The 27829-nt window shown below is 42.5% G+C and overlaps 1 protein-coding gene across 1 annotated transcript in view; it reads right to left on the bottom strand.

The window, feature by feature from the left end:
* Nucleotides 1-27829, bottom strand: part of PTGFRN (prostaglandin F2 receptor inhibitor) — a 124503-nt gene that overhangs the window by 48437 nt on the left and 48237 nt on the right. The window contains exons 2-4 of the mRNA XM_006874805.1: nucleotides 21373-21741; nucleotides 16545-16958; nucleotides 8504-8884 (exon numbers count right to left, since the gene is read on the bottom strand). Coding sequence (XP_006874867.1) covers nucleotides 8504-8884; nucleotides 16545-16958; nucleotides 21373-21741 — 1164 coding nt within the window. The remainder of the gene's footprint in view (nucleotides 1-8503; nucleotides 8885-16544; nucleotides 16959-21372; nucleotides 21742-27829) is intronic.

Genomic DNA, 27829 nt, shown 5'->3' with positions numbered 1-27829 from the left:
TGTATTTATTTATTTTTAACTGCTTATTGTGACTTGAGTAAAGGTTTACAGAGCAGATCATCGTTTTACATTCAGCTAATCATATACTTTGCTTTATTGCAATGATTGCAATCCCCTCTATGTACCATCAGTTAACAGTGGTGGTGGTTACGTGCTATGGAGTCAGTTCTAACTCATAGCGACCCTGTATGGGGTTTCTGAGGCTGTAAATCTTTACAGGAGCAGAACGCCTCATATTTCTCCTGTGGAACAGCTGGTAGTTTGGAACTGCTGCCCTTGAGGTTAGCAGCCCGACTCGTAACCACTATACTACCAGAGCTCTTTTCAGTTAAAGTATTTACCTCTATTTCCTTTAAGTCTTGCACTCCTCCCTGTGCCTCCTGCTATCTTCATCTTTCTTCTGCCAGTCTCCCTCTTATTGTATACTACCTACCCCGTTACCCATGTTAACATGTGCCTATCACCTTCTAGCTCATAAATGATTCCCTCCCCAATCTGTAACCATCACAGAATGTTTCACTCAGCAAGAAAATCTTTTCTTAACTTTTTACAACAGTGGTCTCATACAATATTTGTCCTTTTGTGACTGACTAATTTACTCAGCATAATGTCCTCCAGGTTCCTCCATGTTGTGAGCACACCCAGATGATCAATGTTTTCTCAAAGCCTGTTATATCCCGGAAGACAAAAGAGATGAGAACAGCTGAAACACTAATCCTGAACTGTACACAACAGGGCCACATTGTAATACCCCTTCTGAAACCACATTAACAGTTAATCAGATGACTGGGCTGCATGCTGGAGTTAGAGGAAATAGGAGAACAGGTGCTTTCTTCTCTGCTGAGGATGTGGCTTTATTATCCCCATCAGGCATGGACTTCAGAGGCAGCTGAATGTTCTGGCCAACTGTCAAAAAGAGTTGTTGCTAGGCGCCACCGGATGGATTTTGACTGACAGTGATCCTGTGCAGACCACCAGGTCTTTACTCCACTAAGAAGTTAGTGAGTTCCAACTTTCACCTTTCAGCTAACAGCTGAGCATGTAACCACTGCACCACTGGGGGCTATTTCATCAATTCTACATTTTCTAACATGTGGTGCTGTGTGGGTTAATGCGCTGGACTGCAAGGTCGCTTGGAACCACAGGTCAGCAGTTCAAGCTCACCAGCCACTCCTTGGAACCCCTATACATGGTCACTATGAATTGGTACCGATTCAACGGCACTTTGCAACAACATTTAAATGCACGAGGTTATATAAGTAAGGCAGTATTGGGGAGACACTTTAATCCCCCCCAATGGAAGCATCACCATGAAGCTGCATTCAGCATTAGTCACTTCAGAGCAATTAAAATGATATCATTCTAATGGAACACCTACACCCCACAGCCAAAGTCACACTCATGATTTCTCTGTTCACCCTCACCTGCTTTTCCCCAATGAACACGGAGTGTTAATTTAGTTACCAGATTTGCGGGAAGACAAGCTAGGGACTGAATGTGGTCAACTCCTTTTGGGATCAGCAGCTTCCAGGATATACATATGAGGGGGGCTTCAAAAAGTTCATGGAAAAATTCCATTAACTTTTTATTCCATTTTCTACAAACTTTTGAAGCTATCTCGTATTCATGGTTCCTCTACATCCTGGTTAGGACGTAGGTGGGGCAGAGTATGTTAGAGATTGACCACCCCTCAAATGATGATAAATCATCATTACCATGATCGCAAATATGTATTAAGCACATAAGAGCCAGAGGCCCTGTACTAACCACATTATATGCACTATCCCATCAAACCAAGAAAACCAAAGCTTAGAAACTTCAAGGGACACCCAACATCTCAGACAAAGAAGACGGGGGAGTAGGGCTCTGATGTGGGTCTCCCTGTCTCCAGAGCTATGCTCTTGAACCCTTGCTCTTTTGCTTGCAGAGAGAATCTAGGACAGACAGCCGGTAATTGGTGCCATTACAATTCGGCAGATCTAAATCTTATCTCCTATATATGGTTCAGAATTCTGAAGTTTCTACCAAGTACTTCGCAGATTAACAGTTCCTTTTAAAGAAAAATAATTACCTTACTTGCTGGCACACAGCTGGAAGAGGGGACAGTCCTTGGGTGGGGAAGAATGCAAATCAGTTTCTTAAGCTGCAATAGCGGAACCCAGCTCTGCCTCCTCCAGAGTCTTGTATGGCTGCCTGTGGAACCCTCTCCAATTAACACCACAGAAGGCTAGTGCTTCAGGCAGAGAGTTCAACCATGAACTGATTGTGTATCCAAACCTTGCCAAAGGCTCATTTGAGACATCTGATAGCAGAGAGAGATGGCTTAATGTGCAGATTAACTAGCCATTTCTCTAGATTCTTCAAGGTTTAGCCATATACTAAATTGGATCACCAACACAAAGGCTCATTTGTCCCCCATAGTAATTCCCATTTCTTACAGAAACTCCTTCACACGCTTAAGATTTACGCCCTTAGCTTTTACAGAGGGTGGATATAAGAAACATCCATTTAAACAATCACTCAGGGCCTTTTGTAAAAGAGCATTTGAAAGCACTGCCCATTATTTATCCAATGCCACTTAAACGGAAACGTACATGATGGATTTAACGCCAAGACAAAGTTTGTCTCTATGAGTGTATGTTTTCTTTCATCAGATGAAAAGGGGATAAGCACTTTTTTGCCTCGGACTCTTCAAAATCCAGAACCAAGTTCAGTGCTCAAAAGCAATCATTAATTCACCCAGCCACATGACAATATCTTTTCTTTGATACTTTTTTCTTCTCCTTTGCTCTTGATTTTATTTTTATGTCTCCTACTTTAAACTGTGCTTCCTTTTGTAAGTCAATTTAAATTTTTTTTTTTTTTTCCCCTTTCAAAGTAGGACATAAATGCTAAGTAAACGAGGCTTGTTTCTCACCCTCTACAAAATCATCATAACCCTTCTGGTTGTTCCAAGCGCTCTTGGACTTGCCAGACCCATTCACATCTTGGCCCTGATCTCTGACTGCTTTAATGCAATAGAACCCAACAATCAGCTTCATGCCTCTCATGCTCTTCAGTGGTTCAGTATCATACAAATGAGGACAGAACACCTCATTTTTTAGGACTCTATGGTCTGGTCTGATGTAGCACTATAGGATCAGCACTGGACTGCTAATTGAAAGGTCAGAAGTTCAAAGATACTGGCAGCTACTTGGAAAGCATAGACAGGGTATCTACGAGTCTGATCGGACTCGATGGTACTCACCAACATGCTCTAGAGTTGCAAAAGTGAAGCTTACCAGAAGCTTCCACTTCAAATACAGGAGCCCTGCCTGAGGCACCATGTTAAGAAATCTGACTTCTGGAGAGACTGCTGAAAAAAGACCCCATTGCAAGGTCCAGAGACTACATACAGAGCAGGGGCTTAGCTGAGCCCCGCTTTCTAGTTAGTTTCTACTGAGGTACTAAACATCAAAATAAACCACCTTAGCTGCTCAAGACCAGCACAGCCATCAGCTGAATATCACCAAGTCTTCCTGGTCACTGCCATATGCAAAAGAAGAAGTGGCCAGTTCAGTCCTGCCCAAATTGCTGACCCACAAAATCATGAAATAGAGTAAGACAGCTGCTTAAAATAGAAAGAAAGAATAAAAAAAAGTGAAGCTTATTTAAGAATAGGCAAATGTATTGTTGCTGTTAAGTACTATCTAGTTGGTTCAGGCTTATAGCGACTGTATAGCAGTTGGTATGTTTGAAATGCCAGAGTTGCAGTTCAAATCAACCTTGTGGTCCAGTGCTTAACCTACAGCGCCACACCAGGAATCCAGGCAAATGAATGTTGTTGGTGGTGTTAAGTGCCTTCGAATAGGTTCCGACTCATTACTGCACCATACTAAGATTTCAGACAAATGTATAGAGACCAAAATTTATTAGTGGTCACCAGGAACAGGGGGATGGGAATAAATCATTGTTTAGGAAATAGTGAGTTTCTGTGCATGACAAAGGAAATTTCACAATGATTATGGGTGATGTTCGCATATGATTAACTGGCATCACTAAATTGTATATCTAAACAATGCTGAGTTGGCAAATGCTGTGTTTTATATATATGTTTACTGAGAAATAACAACTACAACAAGTGAAGCTCATTCCCAAGACCAAATATGTTTAAACATAAGAAGATGACAATACTGTGGACAAAAAAGACTCTGAGCCAAATTCTCTCCAAGTCACCCTAAGTATCTCTTGTGATATTAAAACAAAATAAAACAAAAACACACCACTAACTATTGTAGTATATTCTATTTTCCACAGGGCCACAGCAATCGTTCCAACCCCACATGCCTTCCTGCAACATGACTTCTCTATACTCCCATTAAGAAACTACTTCTGCATGCCCTTGAATTTGAGTGGCCTCTCTGTTGACTGTGACCAATAGGAAACAGGGAAAGTGACTTGTGATTGTTCCAGGCTTTTAACTAGCCTGGTAACATCCACTTCCTGCTCTTGAAAAACAGTCACCATGTATGAAGTGTGGGCACCCTAAGAAGACCATGCTGTGAGAAGCCCTCTCCTCAGTGGAAAGGCTCTGAAGGCAACGACACAACGTGGAAAGAGAGAGCGAAGCCCAGAAGCACTGAGTCATGTGTGTGAGGAAACCATCTTGGAAGTGAATCCCCAGTGCCAAACACCTTATCTGGCGTCACGCAGCTCAGGGAAGAACACCAGTTGAGTGTTTCCCTAATTCTTTACCTTGAAAATTATAAACAAAAAAAAATTTTTTTAAGCTGTTTTTAGATAGAGATGGTAGCAGCACCTCTCATGTTTGTAGTGGGGATTAAGAGAGATCATGTATATAAAGTACTTAGTCCCTTGCTTGGCACACAATAAGTGCTCAATAAATGATCATCATTATCCTTAATCTGTGAAGTAGCAAAATTGAGAGTTTTGTGTTAATACCGGAATGAGGAACCAGATTTCTTAAGAACTCTTCCATGATAACACTTCACACTCTTACAAAAATAAGATGGCCTACATAAATCAAGTTATTTGGCATACCACCAGTCTTTCTGTCTATTTTGGCCACTTCTCAGTGACCGCAAACAGCGCCAGCCCCAAGCTATACTTGGTATGGGATCCACATATGAATATACATGCACATTACACATGTAGAGGCAACCACATAGCGTCAGACCGGGCCCACAGGATTCTGGGCAAAGAATTCAACTGGGGAAGTCTTGAAAAAGATTTGCTGCTGTACTTTTGCCCAACTCGCCTTCTGACAAATGTCCAAGCAGCTGTAATGGTGTGAGTCATAGGCCCAGAGAAAGAGGAGAGAGGGTTTAAGAGAAGAAAGAAGAATGCGGCTGGTTTTTATACCACTTCCACTCCAATTAAGTGTGCTTATCTGACAGTACCAGCGGCTCATCCATGAGCTGAATGAACATGAGTATTTTTGATAGCATGTCTTGGTTTTCTATGCACATATTTTAACATAATCCATATTTTGGTCCCATTTATTTATACATTCAAGTAGTATTTATTGATGACCTAGGATATGCAAAATGCTGTGTGAGTTCTGGGGCTATATATACTTTAATATTAGTCAGGGAATGGTAAGCTGATGACTTTCACAATGGTTTTGGTACTCCACTGAAAAACACATGGCAGGTTCCTTGGGATAACAACTAAATCTTTCCCACAATTTCAGCTCTTTATTTCTTCTCTCTCTCTTTTGGAGAACACAACCACCAACAAATCCCTTCCAGTTTAAAAGTGTCCTTTCCCTCCTAGGAGGACCCCTCCTGTCTCCTGACAGGACCTGTGTCCCCCTGCTGGGTATGCCAGGATCAATGCATTAGTACTTCAAAGAGGTCCTCAAACTGGAGTGCAGGCAGCACTTTCTGGAAAAACAAAACAAACTCAAGCTCAGATAGATTCAGAAGCTTGTGTGTGGGGTGGGGGCATGAAGAGTGCACGATGGGATATGACAGCCCCACACAATGCACTGAGGATCAGAGCTGTGAAACAAATTCAGCTCCAGAGATGAAAAAATCTCCTTTTGGTGCTGACAACATCTGTTTTATTTTGAAGGTTGCTAAGGAGAGTTCTAGCTGGGCCAACATTGTTACAGTTCAGTACTTCATAGTGAGTCTCTTACACAAGATTCAGGCAGCAGGAAGAAAAGCTGGAAGATAAACCCTGCTCCTTTCAATTTTCAGGTATCAGAGAAGCACTTTGCTAACAGGGATGACTGACACATTGTTGTTGTGTGCCACTGAGTCAATTCTGAATCATAGACCCTATAGGACCGAGTAGAGCTACCCCATAGGGTTCCCAAGGCTATAATCTTTACAAAGCAGACAGCCACATTTTTCTCCCAAGGAGGAGCTGATAGGTTTGAATTGTTGACCTTTTGTGACTAGAAGTTAAGTGCTTAACCACTGCACTACCACCAGGGATCCTTGACTACTCTGGATTGGACATCAACTTACAAGTCTTCACCCTGCCCCAGTTCTTCCCACTTCCCAATTCCCCATTCTTGTTAAATATTAAATTATTAAGTATTATTAAAAAGAAACAGATGATGAAAATGCCACTAACTCGAGAGATGCTTTCCAAGCAGACTTAAGATGAGCACAATCTGAGTTGGGGCTCAAGGTGAGAGGATGCTTAGCATCAGACAAGGAATAAATTATTTCCTAGCCTGTAAAAGCTCTCTTTCATTGTTATGTGCCGTTGAGTTGATTCACCCTCATTGTGACCATACAGGTCAGAATGGAAGAACTGCCCTCCATTGGGTTTCTAAGTCTGTAATAGGATTACTGGAGTCCTGGTACGGCATTGTAGGATAAGCACTGGTGCTAACTGTAAGGTCAGCTGTTCAAACACATTTGCCACTCCTTAGAAAACCTAAAAACAGGGTGGCTATGAGTCGGAACCAACTTGATAGCACTTAACAACGATAACAGGATCACTATGAGTCAGAATTGACTTGATCACAGTGGGTTTCATCTTTCCAGGAGCTGACTGCTACATCTTTCTCCTGTGGAGCAGCTGGTGGTTTGAACTGCTGACCATTTGGTTAGCAAACAATTAACTACTGCACCACCAGAGCTCTTTAAGATCTGTTTTACCTCCTCAGAATTACAATATTCTGGTAGCATAGAGGTTACAAATCAGGCTGCGAACCTCAAGGTCTGCAGTTCGAAACTACCAGCTGTTCCGCGGGAGAAAGATGAGGCTTTCTGCTCCCGTAAAGATTCACAGCCTTGGAAACCCTGTACAGGGTCGCTATGAGTCGGAACCGACTCCTCGGCACATAACAACAACAATTACAATATGAGGAAGTAAAGCTTGAGAGTTAAGGAGTCCTGGTGTGGCGTCACATGATAACCACTCAAGCTCAAGGTCAGTTTGTGCTCCTCAGAAACCCTAGACTGGGTGGCAATGAGTCAGAACCGACTCAACGGCACTTAACAACAACAACAAAAATGACAACAGTCCCGAATGCCTTTGTCAGAGCCCAAAACACTCGTGGAAAAATCGAGAGATTAGCTCAAATTAGGGAAGAATCTGACTGGTAAACCTGTCCCTAACTTTGTAATAATGGGAGCAGAAACTGAAACACTCCACAAGCCTTTCTAAGCTTACTTGCAACCACCAGACTGTAAGACTACTGGTGTTCTGCTGTAGGATCATCACTTGACTTCAAACCTCAAGGTTCAAACTCACCAGCCACTCCTCGGAAACCCTATGTAGGGATGCTGAGTTAGGATCAACTCAGCGGCACTTCACAAGACTGTAACCAAAATTAGGAAACAGCAAGGTAACTCTGGCCCAGAGAGCAAGAGCAAACTTTTAGCCAAGAAAAAAAAAAAAGAGCTGGGAAAGATGAGAATAGTAGAAAAAGTAGGACAGGACAGTGACCTTCACATAGAGGGCAAGGCGTTCAGCATCTGAGAACCACTCTGATCCTCCACCTGTGGAAATGGGCCTGGGGCAAGAGAGCCCATCAGAAAAGGAAGAAGGCTCTCACATTGAGCAGGTTCACTGCAAATAAAGTCATTTCTGGATTCTACACCATTCAGTGGAAAAAACTGCTTTCCGTTAACGGAAGGAATTCATTCTCCTTCTGCATCGGGCTTTGGAAAAGTACCAGCTCCTGCTAGAGAGCACCTAGGAGAGTTTAGGAAAAGGAAAAGAAGAATGGCGGCATTCTCCCTGCAACAAAGATCCATTTCACAGAGCCTTTCAGCGGGCTCCTACCCTGCAAATCTGTCAACAAAAGGAAACTATATCCTCTCAAATAAGGGTATTGAGACAACTGAGTCCACATCATCTAGACATTTCCTTTGCCTGCCAGATTCTGTTTCAGCCAGCTTTGCCTCCATCCCCAGCTTGGGATCTATCCAGGCTAAAGTATGCCATATCGATATAAAGAATGCTGGAATAATGCAAAAACGCAGAGCACCAGACTCCTCCAGATACGGGATTAAGAGCCCTTCTCCAAATCACTCACCTGGCCAGGTCACATCCACACCGGTCGCGGCAGACATGGCCTCTGCCACCTTGTGCCAGCTCCTGTTATGTCTGGGTGCCCAGAGCGACACGTGGCAGAAATAGTAGCCGGAGTTTTCTTTGCTAATGTCACGAACCAGTAAATGGTAGGAGCGTGCATCCGTGTGGCTCAAAGCAATATGAGGAGAGCTGTGCACCAGGGAATCACGGTCCATCCGTGCCAACACATGGAGGCCAGGCAAAGTGCTGTCTGGTGTCCTGCTGAAGTACCATGTCACCTCAGGCCGGATGTCATCCACTCGGTCTGTCGTGATGTTGCAGGACAGGTCCAGTTCCTTTCCTTCAGCCACAGACATGTTCCTGGCTACGGCTGTTCTTAGAACTTAAAAATTAAAAACAAATACATCGAGATTATTTGGATTCTGTTAGCCCCTTCCACACCCCTCCCTTTAGCTCGTCTACTTAAAAATTCTAATTTGTAGAAATAAGTCAAAAAGGATTGAACACATGTAAGCACCTGAAAACATACATTTTGAGTAAATTAAGGAAACATACCATATTTCTTTTTGCTTCTTAAGAATACTAGTATAGCTTCATCAGCAGATGACTGGATAAACAAAATGTGGACTACTGCTCAGCCATAAACAGAAATGAAGTATACATTCATGTAAAAACATGGATGAACCTTAAAAACATCATGCGAGGTGAAATAACAAATATAATAAAAAAGCAAGTATTATACAATTCCACTTAGTGGAATCTGGCGTGACACCATAGGATCACCACTGGACTGACTGCTAACCACAAGGTGGGTGGTCCAAACCCACCAGCTGTTCCTTGAAAACCTTATAAAGGGACGCTATGAGCTGAACAGACTCAAGGGCACTTCACAACAACAACAATGAACTATCTAGAATAAGCAAATAAGAAAGATGTAGAAAATAGATTAGACGTTACCAGGGACTGAGGGAGTCATTGCTTAATGGTTACAGAATTTCTGATTGGGGTAAAGAAACTTACGGAAATAGATGATGGTGATGGTTGCACAATACTGTGAATATAATCAATGTCACTACATTAGACACTGAAAAATGGTTAAAATGCACAGTGTACAAAGACAATGTTTGACATCCTACTTTGGTGAGTAGAGTCTGGGGTCTTACAAGCTCAAGAGTGGCTAGTTAAGAGTGAGGACAATCAAAGACAAATGGAAACAATTAGCCCAGTGGACAAATGGACCATGCTTACATCAGCCTCCAAGACCTGGAGCCCAGGAGAACTAGATGATGCCCTGCTACCTCTACCAACTGCTCTGAAAGGGGTAACATTAGGAGGTCCTGGAGAGAGTAGGAGATAAATGTGCAACAAAACTCAAAATCATAAAAGAGACCAGGCTTATTGGTCAGAGAGAACCTGGTGGGACCTCTGAGACTGTGGCCCTTAGTCACAGTCTCCCTACAGGTTTGGAAATGAACTCATTCCTTGCAGCTCAAATTTCAGCCAAACAATAAGGGGAACAATAACATTATGAAGTACATGCCATGTGAGATTAAAACGGTAGCATTTACTCAAGGACAAAGTTCAGAAGGGTTAGGAAAGGAGGAGAAACACAGGGAGAAAGTGGAATAAGTAATATTACATTGTTGTTGTTGTTATGTGCCGTGAGTCGGTTCTGACTCATAGCGACCTTCTACAGGTTTTCCAAGGCTGTAAATCTTTATGGGAGCAGAAAGCCTCATCTTTCTCCCACGGAATAGCTGGTAGTTTCGAACTGCTAAGCGTGAGATTAGCAGCCCGATTCGTAACATTGACGGGGTTGTAATTAATGACATGAAACAAAATGTGTATGAACTGTTGACTGCAAAACCGATGATCTGCTTTGTAAACCTTTACCCAATTCATAATAAAAAGTTTTAAAAAATGACTAAAATAGCAACATTTTGTGTTTAATCTATTTTCAAATCGACTGCCATCCAGTCAATTCTGATTCACAGCGACCCTATGGTTCTTGAGGCTGTAAATCTTTATGGAAACAGAAAGCCTCATCTTTCTCCTGTGGAGCATCTGGTAGGTTTGAACTGTCAACTTTGTGGTTAGCAGTCCAGTGCTTATTCTACAGTGCCACCAAACAATATAAAAATATTGAATAGCAGTAAAGACACGAACTGTTCTAAGTGTTTTACAAATACTAATCTTTAATACAGAGTCCTGGTGTGGCATGGTGTGTTAATGCACTGGACTGCACAGTCATTTTGAACTGCAAGGTTCAAGCAGTTCAAGCTCACCAGATGCTCCTAGGAAACCATAACCAGGGTTGCTATGCATTGGAACCGACTTGATGGCACTTAAAAACAACAATCTTTTAAAACAACCCTGTGAGGTGGTGGTGGTGGTAGTGTGCCATGGAGTCAGTTCCGACTCATAGCGACCCTGTATAGGGCTTCTGAGGCTGTAAATCTTTACAGGAGCAGAAAACCTCATCTTTCTCCCATGAAATGGCCAGTAGTTTTGAACTGCTGACGTTGAGGTTAGCAGCCCAACTGGTAACCACTATGCTACCAGAGCTCCTTAACCCTATAAGGAAGGTACTATTATTATCTTCATTTTGTTGATGAGGAAACTGAGCACAGAGAAGTTAAGTAACTTGTCCAAGGTCACGCAGCTAAAATGTGGCAGAGTAGGATTCAAATAGGGGTTCCAGGGATTCTGGTCTTAATTGCTACACTATTGTTTGCTAAGAAGTCTGCCAAGTATCACAAAACTACAATTATACTTTCTTCAAGTGTGTGAACTGGCTTGGGTGATTTTATAGCTAGAGGACAGCTCAGTTCTAACTGGTACATATTGTCAGTGAGGGGCTGGAGGCAGAAGGGCTGGAGGTGAGGCTAAACTGCCTCCCAGGTAAAGTGGAGCGTAAGAGAAAAAGAAGAAGACTCCCGATGAGATGGATTGGCCAAGTGGCAGCATCGACGGACTCAAGCGTGGCAACAATAGTGAGGTTGGCCCCGGATCAGGCAGTGTTTTGTTCTACTGTGCATAAGGTCACTATGAGTGGGTACCAACTAACTCAGTGGCACCTAAGAACAACAACAACGGGTAAAAATGGAAAAAATCCTAAACAGAAAGACCAGAAAATTGAACCTAGACAGTATTCTTTATGAGTCAAGTCTTTAAACTATATTGTACTTAGACCACCATGTATCCCATTGAGACCTTAGGAGCCACCTTAAGATTAAGCATGATACCTATATTCTAAAACCAGTGGGCTTACCAGGACACTGCCCTCTCTCATTAGCATGGGTAATTAAAAGCAGACCATTCTTAGATGCAACACTGAAGTATTTGGTGCCACAGTCACATGTAGTTTCAGTATTCTCTTGCCAAATCTTATAGAAACACTTTGCTCTACGCAGGGGACTTAATCAGTAGCACCAGCAACAACCCTGAACATCTGTAATCAGAACTGAAAACATTCAATTTGTGGTAATGCTCTGGGAACAATTACTTAGATGATAAATAACCAACATTTCCCATGTGGGATTCATGTGGGGGCACATCTTGATCTTCTAGTAAGAGCCATTCAGCTTCAACTGTTATCTCTAATAAGCTTGGCAGCAAAGGTTGGTGCCTAGTTCAGAAAACACCCAACACTAAAAGCCTTTGGAACAAATTACTTTCGTATGAATATTTTCAAAGCCTGACAACATTTCAAGCAAGTATTTCAAGCCAAGATCAAGATCCACCTTGACAGAAGGGAGAAAATGAGGTGAGCTTAGTACTAGAAAAAGGAATAGAAAAGCTCAATTTCTTACCTGCTCTCCAGATTGCTTCCCCTCCCTTCATTCTTTGGAAGGGCCAAAAGTAATATGAGTGCATGCATCTTTTCATAGGACTCAGTATGGAAACTGCTTACCTCAGCTGGTTCTGCAGTTTGCACCAGCCCTAACTCGGAGACATGGAATACTGCTCAAACCACTTTCTGCTGGCCAGCCATGCTGCTAACTGCTGTAGAGTTAGCCCTGTCTCATGGTGACCCTTCTCACAACAGAATCCTATTATCATGCTCCATAGGATTTACATAGGCTGATTTCCAGCAGCAGATCACCTGGCCTTTCTTCCTGGCCTATATTAGTGTGGAATCTCCCCTGAAGTCTGTTTAGTAGCAGAGCATCACACAAGCCCCCACTAACAGACGGATGGTGGCTGTGTCTGAGGTACAGTAAATGGGAGTCAACCTTGAGTTCTCCCACAAAGATGAGAAGTCCACCAATGTCCTCTCTGGGTTAGTAGAGAGGTAGTCAGTCCACAATACAGTTGTGGATTGTAAGTATTTATGGAGAGAACAAATTCCGAGGTACAAGAAATACTGTCAGAAATGTTCCTTCAATTGCAGAGTTCACTTTGTAATTTTCTCTCTCTAAAAGACTCAACAAGGAGCTCTGGTAACATAGTGGTTACGAATTGGGTTGTGAACCGTAAGGTCAGCAGTTCGAAACTACCAGCTGTTCCGCGGGAGAAAGATGAGGTGTTCTGCTCCTGTAAAGATTTAAAGCCTCGGAAACCCTGTACAGGGTCGCTATGAGTTGGTTCCAACTCCATGGCACATAACCACCACCACCAAGTGACTCAACATCTTGTCACATTACTAATCACATTTCCTAGATGGCCAACCTTCCCTTCTGCTGCCATGAGGGACAGGTCATTGCTGAGAAAAAGGAAAGCTACTGGAAGCAGAATGAAGGGGAGAAATGAATCCTTCTAAGGATTTGCTCTGCAAGAAGGGGCCCTCAGACAAACCTTTTGATAGTACAGGTTTTCTCTTCATGGATATCATGGAATCTGTAAATTAAGACTTCAAGATTTATATTACCCAGACCATGCCTATCGTAAGCAGGGATAGTGACAGAAAGGTAACACAGTTGTGTTAAGTTGTCTGGTGTCATTTATCATAGCAATGTGATAAGAATAAATAAAAAGGTAGTACGGGTGTGAACAAGAAGAGAAAGCCATCACTCTAGTGGCTCGTGACTGGGGTCCACACACAGAATTCAGGAAAAAAGATAAAAGGCCACTTTTATTTTGACAAACATCTACCTAAATTCAAAGAACCCTGGTAGCACAGTGGGTTACAAGCTGGTCTGCTACATGCAAGGTCACTAGTTCAAATCTACCCAGTTGCTCTTGCTGGAGACAGATGAGGCTTTCTGCTCCCATAAAAAATTACAGCCTTGGAAACCCACTACAAGGTTGCTATGAGTGGGAACTAACTCCACAGCACACCACCACCACCACCTAAATTTAGCATCTTCTTCCATTATTCCATTTCAATTCATAGCAACCCTCTAGAACAGAGCAGAACTCCCCTATAGGGTTTCCAAAGGTATACTCTTTGTGGAAGTAAACTGCCATGCCTTTCTCCCACAAGCAGCTTGTGGGTTCAAACTGCCAACCTTCAGCTAATAGCCAAGTGCTTAGCCACTGCACCACCAGAGCTTTTTTTCCAGTGATAGTAAACAACAAACCAGTGCAATATTACTTCTTCCTAGGCCCTTGTTCCAACAGAACACAGATATTTTCATATCCCATTAGAATTGTTGTAGATATATTTAAATACTATTTATATTCATTGCAATTAGAAACTACAGTAGTTGTTAGACTACTCATTAAGCCCATTGTTTAATGTGCTAATAGAGAAGTATAGCATTACGACATACCAAATCTGCCGTAAAAATACTTTGATAGCAATTTCAATATAATTGTTTTCCTTGGCCATTTTATGTACTGTATATTATGCATTAAAACACATTAATCTGAGAAGGTCTGCAGGCTGTTCATGATGCCTGTGGCACCAAAATAAATAAGAGAGAGAGAGATTTAGAACCCACAGTGTTGGATGAGAGCCAGATATAGTAACTGACCTGATAGATTCAAGGTAAGACAAGTGTCCATGTCTTATAACTAGATATGATGGGTTTCATGGTTTAGTTAAAACAAAAAAACCCTTTATGATAGAAATCCTACAGAAAAAGATTAGCTCGGTACAAAGCTGAAACACTTTAATAACTCTTTTGCCTCATTAAGACAGCTGTTTGATGCCAGTGGAATACCTGGAGGTTGCTCAGGGCAGATTCCAGGCAGATCAATTGTGATAAAGAAGATGATAAAGTTCACCTGGAAAATGATTCCTGTGGCCAGTGGAACCTACCAGTGAAGGTGAGGGGCTGAACCCTCCCCTCTGTAAGAGCAGCTCCCACCTCATCCTGGATCACTGCTCAGGAACCTCTGCCCTGCTTCTTGCCACCAACTTGAACCAAACCCAGCTCCTGTGTTGTGGTGAAGAGTAAGGAACTTGGGACAATGCAGCTTATAAAGGCTAAATACACCACTTTCCTTCTCATTGGAGCCATAGAGCAGGGACACACTCACATTCTTAAGCTCAGGAAATGAGCCCAGCCAAGGTCTACCCATTTAAGAACAAGAGACAGCAGCAATGACAGCAAGTACTTTGAGATCTGAAGATGATAAACCACTAACACTTCCTGTCAATGAGTCGATTCCAACTCCCAGTGAGTCTGCAGGACCCAGTTGAGCTGCTCCTTAGGATTTCTGAGAGGGCAATTCTTTACAGATCGTGCCTCGTTTTTTCCTGTGGAGTGGCTTGTGGGTTTGAACCACTGACCCTGAGTTGAGTAGCCCAATGCTCACTGCACCTTCTGAAATTGTTGTTAAATGCCATAGAGTCAGTTCTGACTCATAGCAACCCTGTATAGGGTTTTCGAGGTTGTACATCTTGACAAGAGCAGAAAGCCTTATCTTTCTTCCATGGAGTAACTAGTGGGGCTCAAACTGCTGACCTTGTGGTTAGCAGTCCAGTGCTTATCCTACAAGAGTCACACCGCTCCTTATAATTGGAATTTGTCATTGTTGCTAAGTGTCATCAAGTAGGTTCTGACTCATAGTGATCCTGCACAGCATTTCCAAGGAGTGGCTAGTGGGTATGAACTACTGGTCCTGTGGTTAGCGGTCCAGACAACAACTCCATAACTGGAATACAAGGATTTAAAAAAAAAAAAGGAAGGGGGGGCGTAATTCACAAATGACAGACAAAGGGCTTCCTGAGTATTAAATGTAGGGTGACTACTCCTGGAACATACAAGGAGGCTTCATCCCCATAGTTCAATTTTCAGTTACATGATAGACAAGTTTATAAGGGTATCAATAACACTAAGAAGGTATGCACTCCATAGAATAATCAACTATTCTAGGTCAAAAGGGCAGCATTCACCTAAGGACAGATGGGTTAGGAAAGGAGGAATGAAAACAGGGAACAAAGGAAGTGGGTGGGATACGTGATGCTACATTGTGAGGACTGCAATCTATGAGATGAAACAAAATGCATACGAAACGTCAAATGGGAAACTGGTCCACGAACTCTTCGAAGCCCCACTGTATATCATATAGGAAAGCAAAGAAAGGCCCAGCACAGAGAAGGCCCCCACTTCATAGAGGAGGTGTAGCTGAAAGGACCTGCAGGGCAGGCCCAAACAATGCAAGCTACACAACAGCTCTGTAGGGAGCTAGGCACACATTTGAACAGCTATGGGGAGAAGGTAGATCCAGGGGCTCAGAAAACTCCAAACACATAAAGTTATGGGAGCAGGGTTTTGTGGGCAGCTCCACCCAGAGGCCCTCTGACCAGCAGGTGTGACCTAATTCTGGCCATGGGACTACTTAATCGTTTAGTGAAAAAAAAGTTGCCTTAGAATTCTCTGTTATGCTGCAACTCCCATGGAAACAAATTGGGATGAAATGCAGCTGCAAAGCAAAACTACATGCCTATATAGCAAATATTGTTAAGTGCCAGCGAGTCAGTTCTGACCCAGAGGGACCCTGTGTAGGGTTTCTGAGTGATTGGTGAGCTTGAACCACTGACCCTGCGGTTCACAAAGACCTTGCAGTGCAGCACTTTAACCCACAGTGCCACACCAGGGCTCAAATAGCAAAAATTAATAGTCTAAAATACGCACTTTGCAGAAACTCACCTGTTGGCTGGATCACTACGGTGGCAACATCCACCGTTTTTTCTTGAATTTCTTGCCAGACACTCTGCTCTCCAATCCACTCACTGACCACACACTTGTACAAGCCCTGGTCTGCCGATACAGCCCGGGATACTGAGAGGCGGTAAATGTCGCTCCCTTCTGTGTCCATGTGCACATCACCGCCGTGGTAGCGCTGCTCGTACCCTGGGCCAGGGCGGAACCTGTTCTCATGGGTCAGGGCAAGGATGCTCCGCCGGGCGGCGCCCCGATGAACCTCCCACATCACTGACAGGTGCGTGTGCAGCAGCGAGGTGGTAGAGGCTGAACAGCGCAGCTCGAAGGGCTCACCTTCCCGCAGGCTCAGGGCAGGGGAGGGTTGCGGGCTGGAGCTCACATGCAGAGCGTCAGCCAGCACTGCGGAGAGAAAAGAGATGCTTCAGTCAGATTGTCCACGGTCGGCCCAATGTGGCAGGTACCATTCATTTTCTAGGACTCTCTGGTCTGAGACACGACTTCTGCTACAACCTGAGACAATGTTCCTTTCTCTTCCCGTTCTAATGCCCACATGGGCAATTTGTCCCAATTTGATTCACAGATCATTCCAACTGACTTTCTGATTCAACCAAGAAAAAATAAATCGAAAGAGGAGGCACTAATAAAACCCTCCTGTTTTGTAAACAGTGACCACACTGGCTGCTAACGGAAAGGCTAGAGGTTCGAGTCTACTCAGTGACCTACTGAAAAATTGGGTATTGAAAACCCCATAAAGCACAGGTCTACTCTGATACACAGGGGTCGTTGTCAGTTACAGTGGACTCCATGATAACTCACTGACCAGTGGCTACAACCAAATGGTGGGAACTCCAGTTATCTATGCCTTAGTGGTATGCTCTTATTTTATGCTCTGTGCCTTGGGTTCCTCATCATTAAAACTGGGGTGACAACTGAACCTACCTCATGGGGTCAATGTGCAAAGGTTAAACACATTAATAACACTGGAAAGTACCTATCTACAAGAGTGCCTGGAACTTAGCAATCACTATAAAATAATGGCAATGTTACCAAATACCGCACCCCCCCCCTCCGCTTGGTTAGTTAGGACAGAGGGAAAGAGTAGGGCATCCGTAGAATCTAGAAATGAGGTGTTCTTCTGAGAGTTAGAGATGCACTGGTGGTGCAGTGGGTTAAGCATCTTGCTGCTAACCTCTAGGTTAGCAGTTCAAGCTCACTAGTCACTCCACAGGAGAAAGATGAGGCTGTCTGCTCTGGTAAATAATTACTGTCTCAGGAAACCTACAGAGCAGTTCTTTGTTATGAGTTAGAGTCAATTCAACAGCAGTGAATTGGGTTTTCTGTCTGAGAGCTAAGCCAGCAAGATGCGCAGTGGGGAAAGATTGACGTGAACTCTGACTCATGGTGACCCCATGCTCTAATAGTTTTATGAAAGAGATGGTGCATCTTCATTGGGATCTCTGGATGGTACAAACCGTTAACATGCTCATCTGGTAACCAAAAAGTTGGATTTCTAATACTATATTAGAGTAGCAACTGTACTCTGCAGAATTTTCAAAAATGACAAAGATGACCAGAATGGATTCATGGGATAGGAATGTGCCAGAGAAAGCTGAAATGTATTCTCTTAGGGCCTGTTGGAAGAAGGCTCAGGTTTCTGCAGGCTAGAGATAGAGGGCTAGAGACTAAGAAAGTAACGGTGAATGCTATTCAGGAAGAGAAACTATGAGGCAGGCTTCAAAAAGTTTGTGGAGAAATGAAATTAAACCATCATGAAATTTTCCCACAAACTTTTTGAAGCCTCCTGAGATATGCAATGGACAATGGAAATCTGGCAACAAGAGAGAGGCCTCTGCCAAGAGGCAGAGAAAATCTATCAGGTTATTCTATAGGTCACGCGTACTCATCCATTATCTCTTTGGATTTCTCCCCAATTCCACTCTCAGAAACTAACTTAGTGTCCTTGAGTTGTTAGGGATGATTATGGATAATGGGTAAAAAAAAAATCTTTAGTACCAAAGACCTATATAGCAAAATGAACATGATAGCATCCTAGAACAGACATTAGTTTTGAGTTTGGCTAACATAGCCAAGTTCATCGTTCAGTGCACGGACAAATAGCTACAAGACTGATGAAGCTGAAGGCCATAGGACCCTGGACCATGCATGGCCCCTGCCAGGCACTGTCACAGAGCAGCCAGCCAGTTAATCTCAGTCATTCATTTGCTTTCTCGGCCTCAAAAGAGTCACCTCTTACTCCTGCCTTCCAAAGGCTGAAAACGAAACAAAAAAATACTAGGGGAAATTTTCCTGCTACCCTTTGACTCTTCAAGATGACAATTATAAGGTAAGTCTGAACTAATGGATCTGTAAACAAACTGATACTGAGTCAATTCCAGGGAATACCAATCTCGTGTATATCAGAGTAGAACTGAGCTCCATAAGGTTTTCAATGGCTGATTTTTCAAGTAGATCACCAGACCTTTCTTCCAAGGTGCCTCTGGATAGACTCGAACTTCCAACATTTCAGTTATGAGATAAACATGTTAACTGTTTATACTACCCAGAGATCCCAATGAAGATGTAACCTCTCTATTATACAAGTAATACTTGATTTCAACTCAAATGCAAAGATGTCTTATGGGACTTCAAAACAACAACAAAAAAACCCCACTATGAGATAAGCATGTTAACTATTTATACTACTACCCAGAGATCCCAATGAACATGTAACCTCTCTATTATACAAGTAATACTTGATTTCAACTCAAATGCAAAGATGTCTTATGGGACAACAAAAAAAACCCCCACTATATATACTGGTATATTTGGGATTTTCTATAGGATTAATAGTAATGGAAGAAGTAGAAATTTCATGTTTTAATACAATATATTTTAATACCAATATCATAAAATGCATATGACTGTTTTCTTCCTTCATGAGACTTCATTAAAGGACCAGTATATAAGAGTCCTGGTGTGGCACTGTGGGTTAATGCGCTGGACTGCAGAGTCAGTCTGAACCACAGTCAGTGGTTCAAGCTCACCAGCTGATCTTCGGAAACCCTATCCAGGGTTTGCTATAGGTCGGAACCGACTTGACAGCACTTAACAACATCTCTCATATGGGAGCCTTGGTAGCATAGTAAGGTATGCGCTGGGCTCGTAACCACAGGGTCAGCAAGTTGAACCCACTAGTAGTAGAAGGAGCTCTGGTAGAGTAGGGTTTCGAATCAGGCTGTGAACCTCAAGGTTAGCAGTTTGAAACTACCAGCTGTTCCGTGGGAGAAAGATGAGGCGTTCTGCTCCCGTAAAGATTTACAGCCTCAGAAACCCTGTGCAGGGTCACTTTGAGTCGGAACTGATTCCACGGCACATAACAACAACAAGTAGCTTCATAGGAGAAAAATGAGGCTTTTATCTCCCTTAGAGGTTTATAGCCTCAGAAACCCTACACAGGATTGCTAGGAGTTATAAACGATTAGATAGCACAGAACAACAACAATCTGTTATATGGTATCGACATTCACTAATCATTACAAAAAGAATGAATGACTAGGTTACCCCCTCATTTTACATCACCACATTTTTCTCATCTTTAAATGCATTCTTACTCTGACTTAAATCCTCTTTGAAACAAAGCAGATTACAAATAAATGCTTAATTAAGAAATAATAACAATGCTTATGTTTTGCTAACCCCAAAGTAAAATAGTTTATTCTGTCTTGCTTCCTAATTAGCTTTATGTTTTTAGGCGAGTAATTAACCTATGATCTTCTATTTCCCCATGTGCAAATCAAGGAAATATCCTGCCCTATCTTCTTCATTAGGTTCAAAGAATTGAATGAGCAAATCTAAAAGGGCTTGGAAAAAGAAAAAAACAGAAAAATCACTCCAGTTTTATAAAACGACCACAACAAAACCATCAAGCTGATTCTGATTCAGTACAATGTTACGCTCCGTAGTGTTTTCAAAAGTAGGTCACACCAGGTCTTTCTTCCAAGGCACCTCTGGGGAGATTAGAATCTCCAACGTTATAGATAGTAGCCCAGCATTTAACCTTTTGTGTCATGTAAGATGTGATTATTTGTACAGAATGGTCAATTTCATGTTCCATTCTGAGCTAGCAGTGACCACACCATTCTTTCTCTCCATACAAGGGAGCTTCAAAACGTTCACGCAAAAACGGAAGGAAAATATAATGGGGTTTTCCCATGAATTTGTTGAAGTCCCTTTGTATAACCCACAACAGCTTCTGGTACAAACAAGTACTTAACGTCACAAAGAGCACAAAGAAAGACATGAGCTGTAAAGTATCCCAGACAAGAAGTTTATGGCCCTAGTGAGCACTCAAAGGAGAGAGTGTCCCTTGAGAGCTCACTGTGGCACTGTTAGGCTTCACACATATTAGCTCTCTTGGTCCTCAGTGCCTTTAAGGCAGGTACACTTATATACAGAGGAGGAAGCTGAGGCCCAGAAGGTTTATGTAACTTGCCCACAGCCACATTGCTGGTAAGTGGAAGGACCAGGGATTGAACTAATTCAGTACAGGCAATCTGGCTCCTGAGCTAGACTCTCCACCATACTTGCTGGCTCTAACTAACTGCTCACACGATGACTCAGACTATATACTCCAATCATGGAGCAAATCAGAAGCCACCAAGCCCATCCTCTACCTTTAATCAGGTAAAATACGATTTGTCCATTAGAACTATGAGGAAAGAGAGCCCCAGGGACCTTGACAAAGTCACCCGTGGCCAGGTAGCTGAGGAAGATCTGACCTCTGGGCATAAATGATCCCACAAAAGGACTGTACCTTTAACTTGCACTGTGTCTTCGTAGTTTCCCTGGACGGTGGCATCTGTACTAGGGGTTGAACACTTGTAGTAGCCTTGGTCTGAGGGCTGGACATTCCTTATATGGAGCTCCACAGCATCATTGCCTGTCCGCCTCAATAGGATCTCACCCCTCTGTAGCCGCTCCCGATATTGCTGGGCTGGGAAGCCCGCCTCCCAGGTGCTCGCCAGCTCCACAAAGGTGTTCCCGGAGGATGAGAAGCTCCAGTCAAAGTTCTGCTCGCTGGGGCCATCATAGTCACTGACATTGCAGGGAATAACCAGCTCAGTGTCCACCACTCGGACCAGGCTCCCTGTAGGGACTCTCACCACGCGCCCTTGACAAAGAGCTGTAAGGACAAGAGATGAAAGGCAGGCATTTAATCACAGAAGGTTTTCCCTGTACCAATGGAGCAAGCCTGTGGATACTTCTGCTTACAGGCACATAGCATAAAGGAGGACATCTGACTGCTGGGGAAAACGGCATCTTATCTGAGTAGGAATCTGGAAGCTATGCCACTGGTATTTCAAAGACCAGCAGAGTCACCCATGGTGGACAGGTTTCAGCAAAGCTTCCAGACGAAGATAGACTTGGCCATTTACTTCAGAAAATTAGCCAATGAAAATTCTAAGGTTCACAACAGAAAAGCGTCTGACACAGAGCTGAAAGATGAGCGCCCGAGGTTGGAAGGCACTCAAGATAGACAGTGGCCACAACAGTAGACATGAACATACCATTCAATAACCATGAAGACGGCACACAGTCAGACGTTTTGTTCTGTTGGACATGGGACTGCCACAAATCACAGCCCAATGGATACCAACCAACAACAGAGCCTGAGTCTATGCAAAAGGAAGTGGAGTCTATCTGTAGAACTTCTGCCAGGAGTGCTCACTGGAATGACAGCCTCTCACACAACCAGTTTCCTAGGATTGGCAGGGAGGAAGAAAGGTATCACAATAGACTAACATAGACCTACATAGCTGCTTCCCCGACCGTTACTATTTAACATACCATTATCACTCAGTGTGATGGAGAAATATTTTAGGTTTTATGTGGGAAAAAAAAAGGACACAGCTAATCAAGTATTTACATTTCTGCCCACCATTTATCACTCTTCATCCCTAGAGACGAGTCTCTGGGGCTCCTGAGACTTGATTTACAATGATGGATGCCAATTTTAAAACCCTAGAGCAGCTTGCTGATAAAATGATTTAACTTCAGTTATCTGACATTACCTATAAATTAATTTTAAAATATGAAGACTCTACCAAGTATTAATTTTCTATTTTCTGGCTCATTTCCTTCTCTCTACTTTTCACTCTGATCGAAATTCAGAATGAGAAGCACATAGAGAGCAAGTGCCGTGTCTGGCTGGTTGCTGGGCGTTGTTAGGAATGCAATGGCTTGCTGCTGGGGAAGAGCCCAGTGGTCAGAGCCAAGAGTTCCCTGGCATGCTCTTGCTCAGTAGCACACAAATAACACGGCCCTTAGGGACTGTCACCCTTTAAGAAGTCTTCATTGCAATGGACGTCAACACAATTCTGTAGTGCATTTACTACCTGTGTTTAACATTTCAATTCAGATCAAATGAACAGAAACGGTAAGACAGACAGGAAAACGTATGAGCTCTGAAATCAAGGAGACTGAAGCTTAAATCTGAGAGTGAGTGCTTAGCTTTGGTTTTCTTAGCTATAAAATGGTGCAGGAAGGATTCAATGGATTAAATAAAATGCCTAACTGAGAGTCTGCCATGTAGTAAGAGCGCATTAAAAGGGAAACCTCCACTATTTATTTTTAATTTTGTGTTTTTAATCTTGCTGCTTGTTTTTCACTGGTTTAGTTCATATTTTCAATGGTGGTACAGTGACTGACGTGCTGGACCACTAACCACAAGACCAGCAGTTTGAATCCTCAAGCTGGTCCTTGGAAGAAAGCTGAGCCTTTCTGCTCTTGTAAGATGTAGGGTCACTAAAGTGGGAACTGCCGACAGAACACAACAGTGCTAGACCAGGCTGCTACCTTATTTCTACAGCAGCACAGGGCCTATAGAATGATGGCCATGACCTCCCACCCACCACTTCCAGCAAACACACAGCAGATGCACGACTGCTACCCATCTCTCTTTCCTTCCTGGTAAATGCCCTCAGGTGGGGCTGGCCCTTCATGCCAAACCCTAGGATGGGCCTAGATGAGGTTTTCAGAATCCTCTCAGCTCACTGTTGCTGATGTTTCTAGGAAGGCTACTATCTCTCCCTTTGGAATCAGGGTGCTATAAAGATGGTTTCTCTGAAGCTACATGTGGACAATGCTCTCTCTGCTTTTCCCCATGTGTCTACACAAGACTGAGGCACAACCTGTCACTTGGGGTCAGACACATGGAGAGAACACGTGTTGACGGTAGCAGATTCCCTCATGCAGCCACATCTTCCACACTGGTTCACAGGTACACACACATACACAAAACACTTCTCAGAATATTTCAGTTTCTTACAATTTCACTCACTCTTGTCTACATTTCTTATTAAGCATTCTGTCACTGGCAACTTAAAGGACATCAGCATAAAACCAAACCACCAAACAGTGACAAACTTTGTGACACCATTAATTGCCACAGTTTTAATACACAGAGCATGGTATTTCATGGATCAAAAGTCTTCAATAGCTCCTTATCAACTACAGGATAAATCAATGCTCCAATGGACATTTCTCACCACCCCCACTGCTATCACCCTGGTCCAAGCCTCTAGTTCCTCATCTGGATTTTCCTCAACTGGAATTCCAGCAGCTTCCTAACTGGTCTCCTGGCTTCCACTCCTGCACAAGATAGCTGTTGTTGTTGTTATTGTCGTTGTTAGGTGCCATCTAGTCAGTCCCAACTCATAGCAACCCCATGCACAACAGAACAAAACACCACAATTGTTAGGTTTGAGCCCATTATTTTTACCACTGTGTCAATCCATCTTGTTGGGGAGCCTTCCTCTTTTTCACTGGTCCTCCATTTTACAAAGCATGATGTCCTTTTCCAGTTATTGGTCCTTCCTGAAATCATGCCCAAAGTACTAGAGATGAAGTGCTGCCATCATGGCTTCTAAGAAGCATTCTGGCGTTACTTCTTCCAAGACAGACATACTTGTTCTTCTGGTACTCAATGGTATTTTTAATAGTCCTCTCCAACACAGTAATTCAAATGCATCAATTCTTCTACAGTCTTCCTTAGTCACTGTCCAACTTTCACATGCATACAAGGTAATTGAAAATATCATGGCTTCGGTCACGCACACCACACCTAAGTCCTCAAACTGACATCTTTGTTCTTTGATACTTTAAAGAAATCTTTTGCAACAGATTTACCTAATGCAATACAAGGTTTGATTTCTTGACTGCTGCTTCCATGAGTACTGGTTGTGAATTCAAGCAACATGAAGTCTTGGACAACTTCAATTTTTTTCTCCATTTGCAGTAATATTTATTGGTCCACTTGTGAGGATTTTTGTTTTTTACACTGAGGTGCAATCCATACTGAAGACTGTAGTCTTCATCAGTAAATATTTTAAGTACTCTTCTCTTTCAGCAAGCAAGGTTGTATCATCTACATATTGCAGGTTATTAATAAGCTTTCCTTATATATATTTAAATCCAGCTTCTCAAATCATTTGCTTAGCATACAAATTGATTAAGTATGGTGAAAGAATAGGACGCTGTTACACGCCTGTCCAGATTTCAAACCATTCAGTATCCACCCCCTTGTTCTACTCTAACAACTGCGTCTTAGTCTGTGTACAGATTCCCCATAAGTACAATTAAGTGTTCTGGAATACCCATTATTTGCAAAGTTATCTGTCATTTGTCATTATTCACACAGTTGAAAGCCTTTTCATAGTCAATAAAGCAGAAGTAAACATCTTTCCGGTGTTCTCTGCTTTCAACCAAGATCCATCTGACATTAGCAATGAGCCACATGATTTTCTGAATCCAGCTTGAATTTCTGGAAGTCAATGTACTGTTGTAGCTGCTTTTGAATTAATGTTAGCAAAGTTTTACTTGCATGTGATATTAATGATTCCATTCCATGATTTCTGTATTCCACTGGGTCACATCTCTTTGGAATGGGCACAAATATGAATCTCTTCCAGTAAGTTGGCCAGGTAGCTGTCTTCCAAATTTCTTGGCATAGATGAGTGAGTGCCTCCAGTGCTGAATCAGTTTGTTAAAAGATTTCAATTTGTATTCCATCAATTGCCAGAGCCTTGTTCTTTGCCAATACCTTCAGTGCACACTGGACTTCTTCCTTCAGTACTATTGCCTCTTGATCATATATTACCTCTTGAAATAGCTGAACATGGACCATTTCACTTTGGTACACTGAGTCTGTGTATTCCTTCCATCTTCTTTTGACTGATGCTTTCTGCATCATTCAGTATTGTAATATGGTATCCAATACTGCAGTCGAGGCTTGATTCAGGTTTTCTAACTCTAGGTCTTTACACATTTCCCTCCAATACTTTCAATTTATTGTTCCTGGCATAGTAAACCATATGATTGTCAGATTCAAAATAGCCAATACCAGTCCATTTCAGCTCATTAATGCCTAGGATATTGATCTTTATGCATTCCATTTCATTTCTGACAATCTATTGCCAACAAGATAAAACGGGCAGGAGTAGAGTGTGTTCTTTGGCCCTAGGGGCCTTGCACTGTGAAGCTCCGATCCTGGGGAAGATTGATGCCAAGGTGTATGTGTCTAGAGATTGCCAAGGAGTACTGGGGCTACAGATGCTGAAAGGAGACAAGGACCTTTTCCCAGAGTTGAGAAAGAGAAAACCTTCTCCAAGGGCTTGCATTCTGAATTTGGACTTCTAGCCTCCTAAACTATAAGAGTCGCCACTCGTTTGTGAGTTTATGGTATTGTGGTGGCTTGCCTGTTGTTGTGATTATGGAAGTTATGGCATCAGCATTTTAAACACCAGCAGGGTCACCCATGGTGGACAGGTTTCAACGGCAGAATAGGACGAAGAAGAGGGGGATTACTTCCAAATATTTAGTCAATGAAAATACGAATAGCAGCAGAATATTGTCAGCACCAGAATACTGAATATTAAAACATGATGAACAGCACCAGGATATTGTCAGGTATAATGCCAAAAGATTAGCCCATAAGGTTGGAAGTCACTCAAGATACAACTGGAGTAGAGCTACATCCTCAAAGTAGAGTTGACTGTGATGACATGAATGGAATAAAGCTTTTACAACCTTTATTTGCTGATGGAGCAAAGATCAAAATGTGGAAAACCATCTGCAAACATTCATTAATAAGCGGAACATGGAATGTCCGAAATGTTAATCCAGGAAAATTGGAAGTTGTGTAAAATGAAATGGAATGCATAAACATCAACATCCTAGGCATTACTGAACTTAAACGGCCTGGCACTGGTCATTGTGAATCTGAAAATCACATGACTTACTATGCCAGGAATGACAAATTGAAGAGGAACGGTGTCACATTCATCATCAAAAAGAACGTCTCAAGATCTATCTTGAAGTAGAATGCTGTTTGTCATAGGACAATATCCACACACCTACAAGGAAGACCAGTTTATACAATTATCATTCAAATTTACAAACAAACCACTAATGCCAATGATGATGAAACGGAAAAATTCTACCAACTTTTTCAGTCAGAAATTGATCAAACATGCATTCAGGATATATTGATAATTCCTGGCAATTGGAATGCAAAGGTTGGAAACAAAGAGAAAAGATTAGTAGTTGGAAAGCATGGCTTTGGTGATAGAAATGATACTGGAAATTGTACGATAGAATTTTGCAACATCAAAGACTTCTTCATTGCAAATACCTTTTCAAACAACCTAAAAGATGACTATACACATCAACTCACCAGATGGAATACAGAGAAATCAAATTGACTACATATATGGAAAGAGACTGTGGAAAAGTTCCATATCATCAGCCAAAACAAGGCCAAGCACAGACTTTGGAACAGACCATCATTGGCTAATATGCAAGTTCAGGCTGAAGCTGATGAAAATTAAAACAAATCCACGAGACCTAAAATATGACCTTGAACTTATCCCGCCTGAATTTAGAGATCATCTCAAGATTTGATGCATTAGATACTATTGACTGAAGACCAGAAGAGTTGTGGGATGACATCAAGAACATCACACAGAGAACAAATCAGGTAGCAGATCAGGTAGAAGTGCAGTGAGGAGCTCCGTCAGCAACAACACAGAATACCAAACCAAGTAGGCTCAGGGGATGGTCCCAGAACTCTGAACCACATATAAAGGAATATTTAGAAGGTTGGAAGGCTTACAGCTAGGGGAATTTGTAGCAAAAGCAAGAAATCCATTGCTTTCTATTTCAAGACGCTCAGCTGCTCCAGAAGCCGCCATCTTGGGTGAGACCAAGTGGGG

The sequence above is a fragment of the Chrysochloris asiatica genome, unplaced genomic scaffold (assembly GCF_000296735.1).
Source record: "Chrysochloris asiatica unplaced genomic scaffold, ChrAsi1.0 scaffold00302, whole genome shotgun sequence".
Taxonomy (NCBI): domain Eukaryota; kingdom Metazoa; phylum Chordata; class Mammalia; order Afrosoricida; family Chrysochloridae; genus Chrysochloris; species Chrysochloris asiatica.
This window is presented reverse-complemented; position numbering and strand designations above follow the sequence as displayed.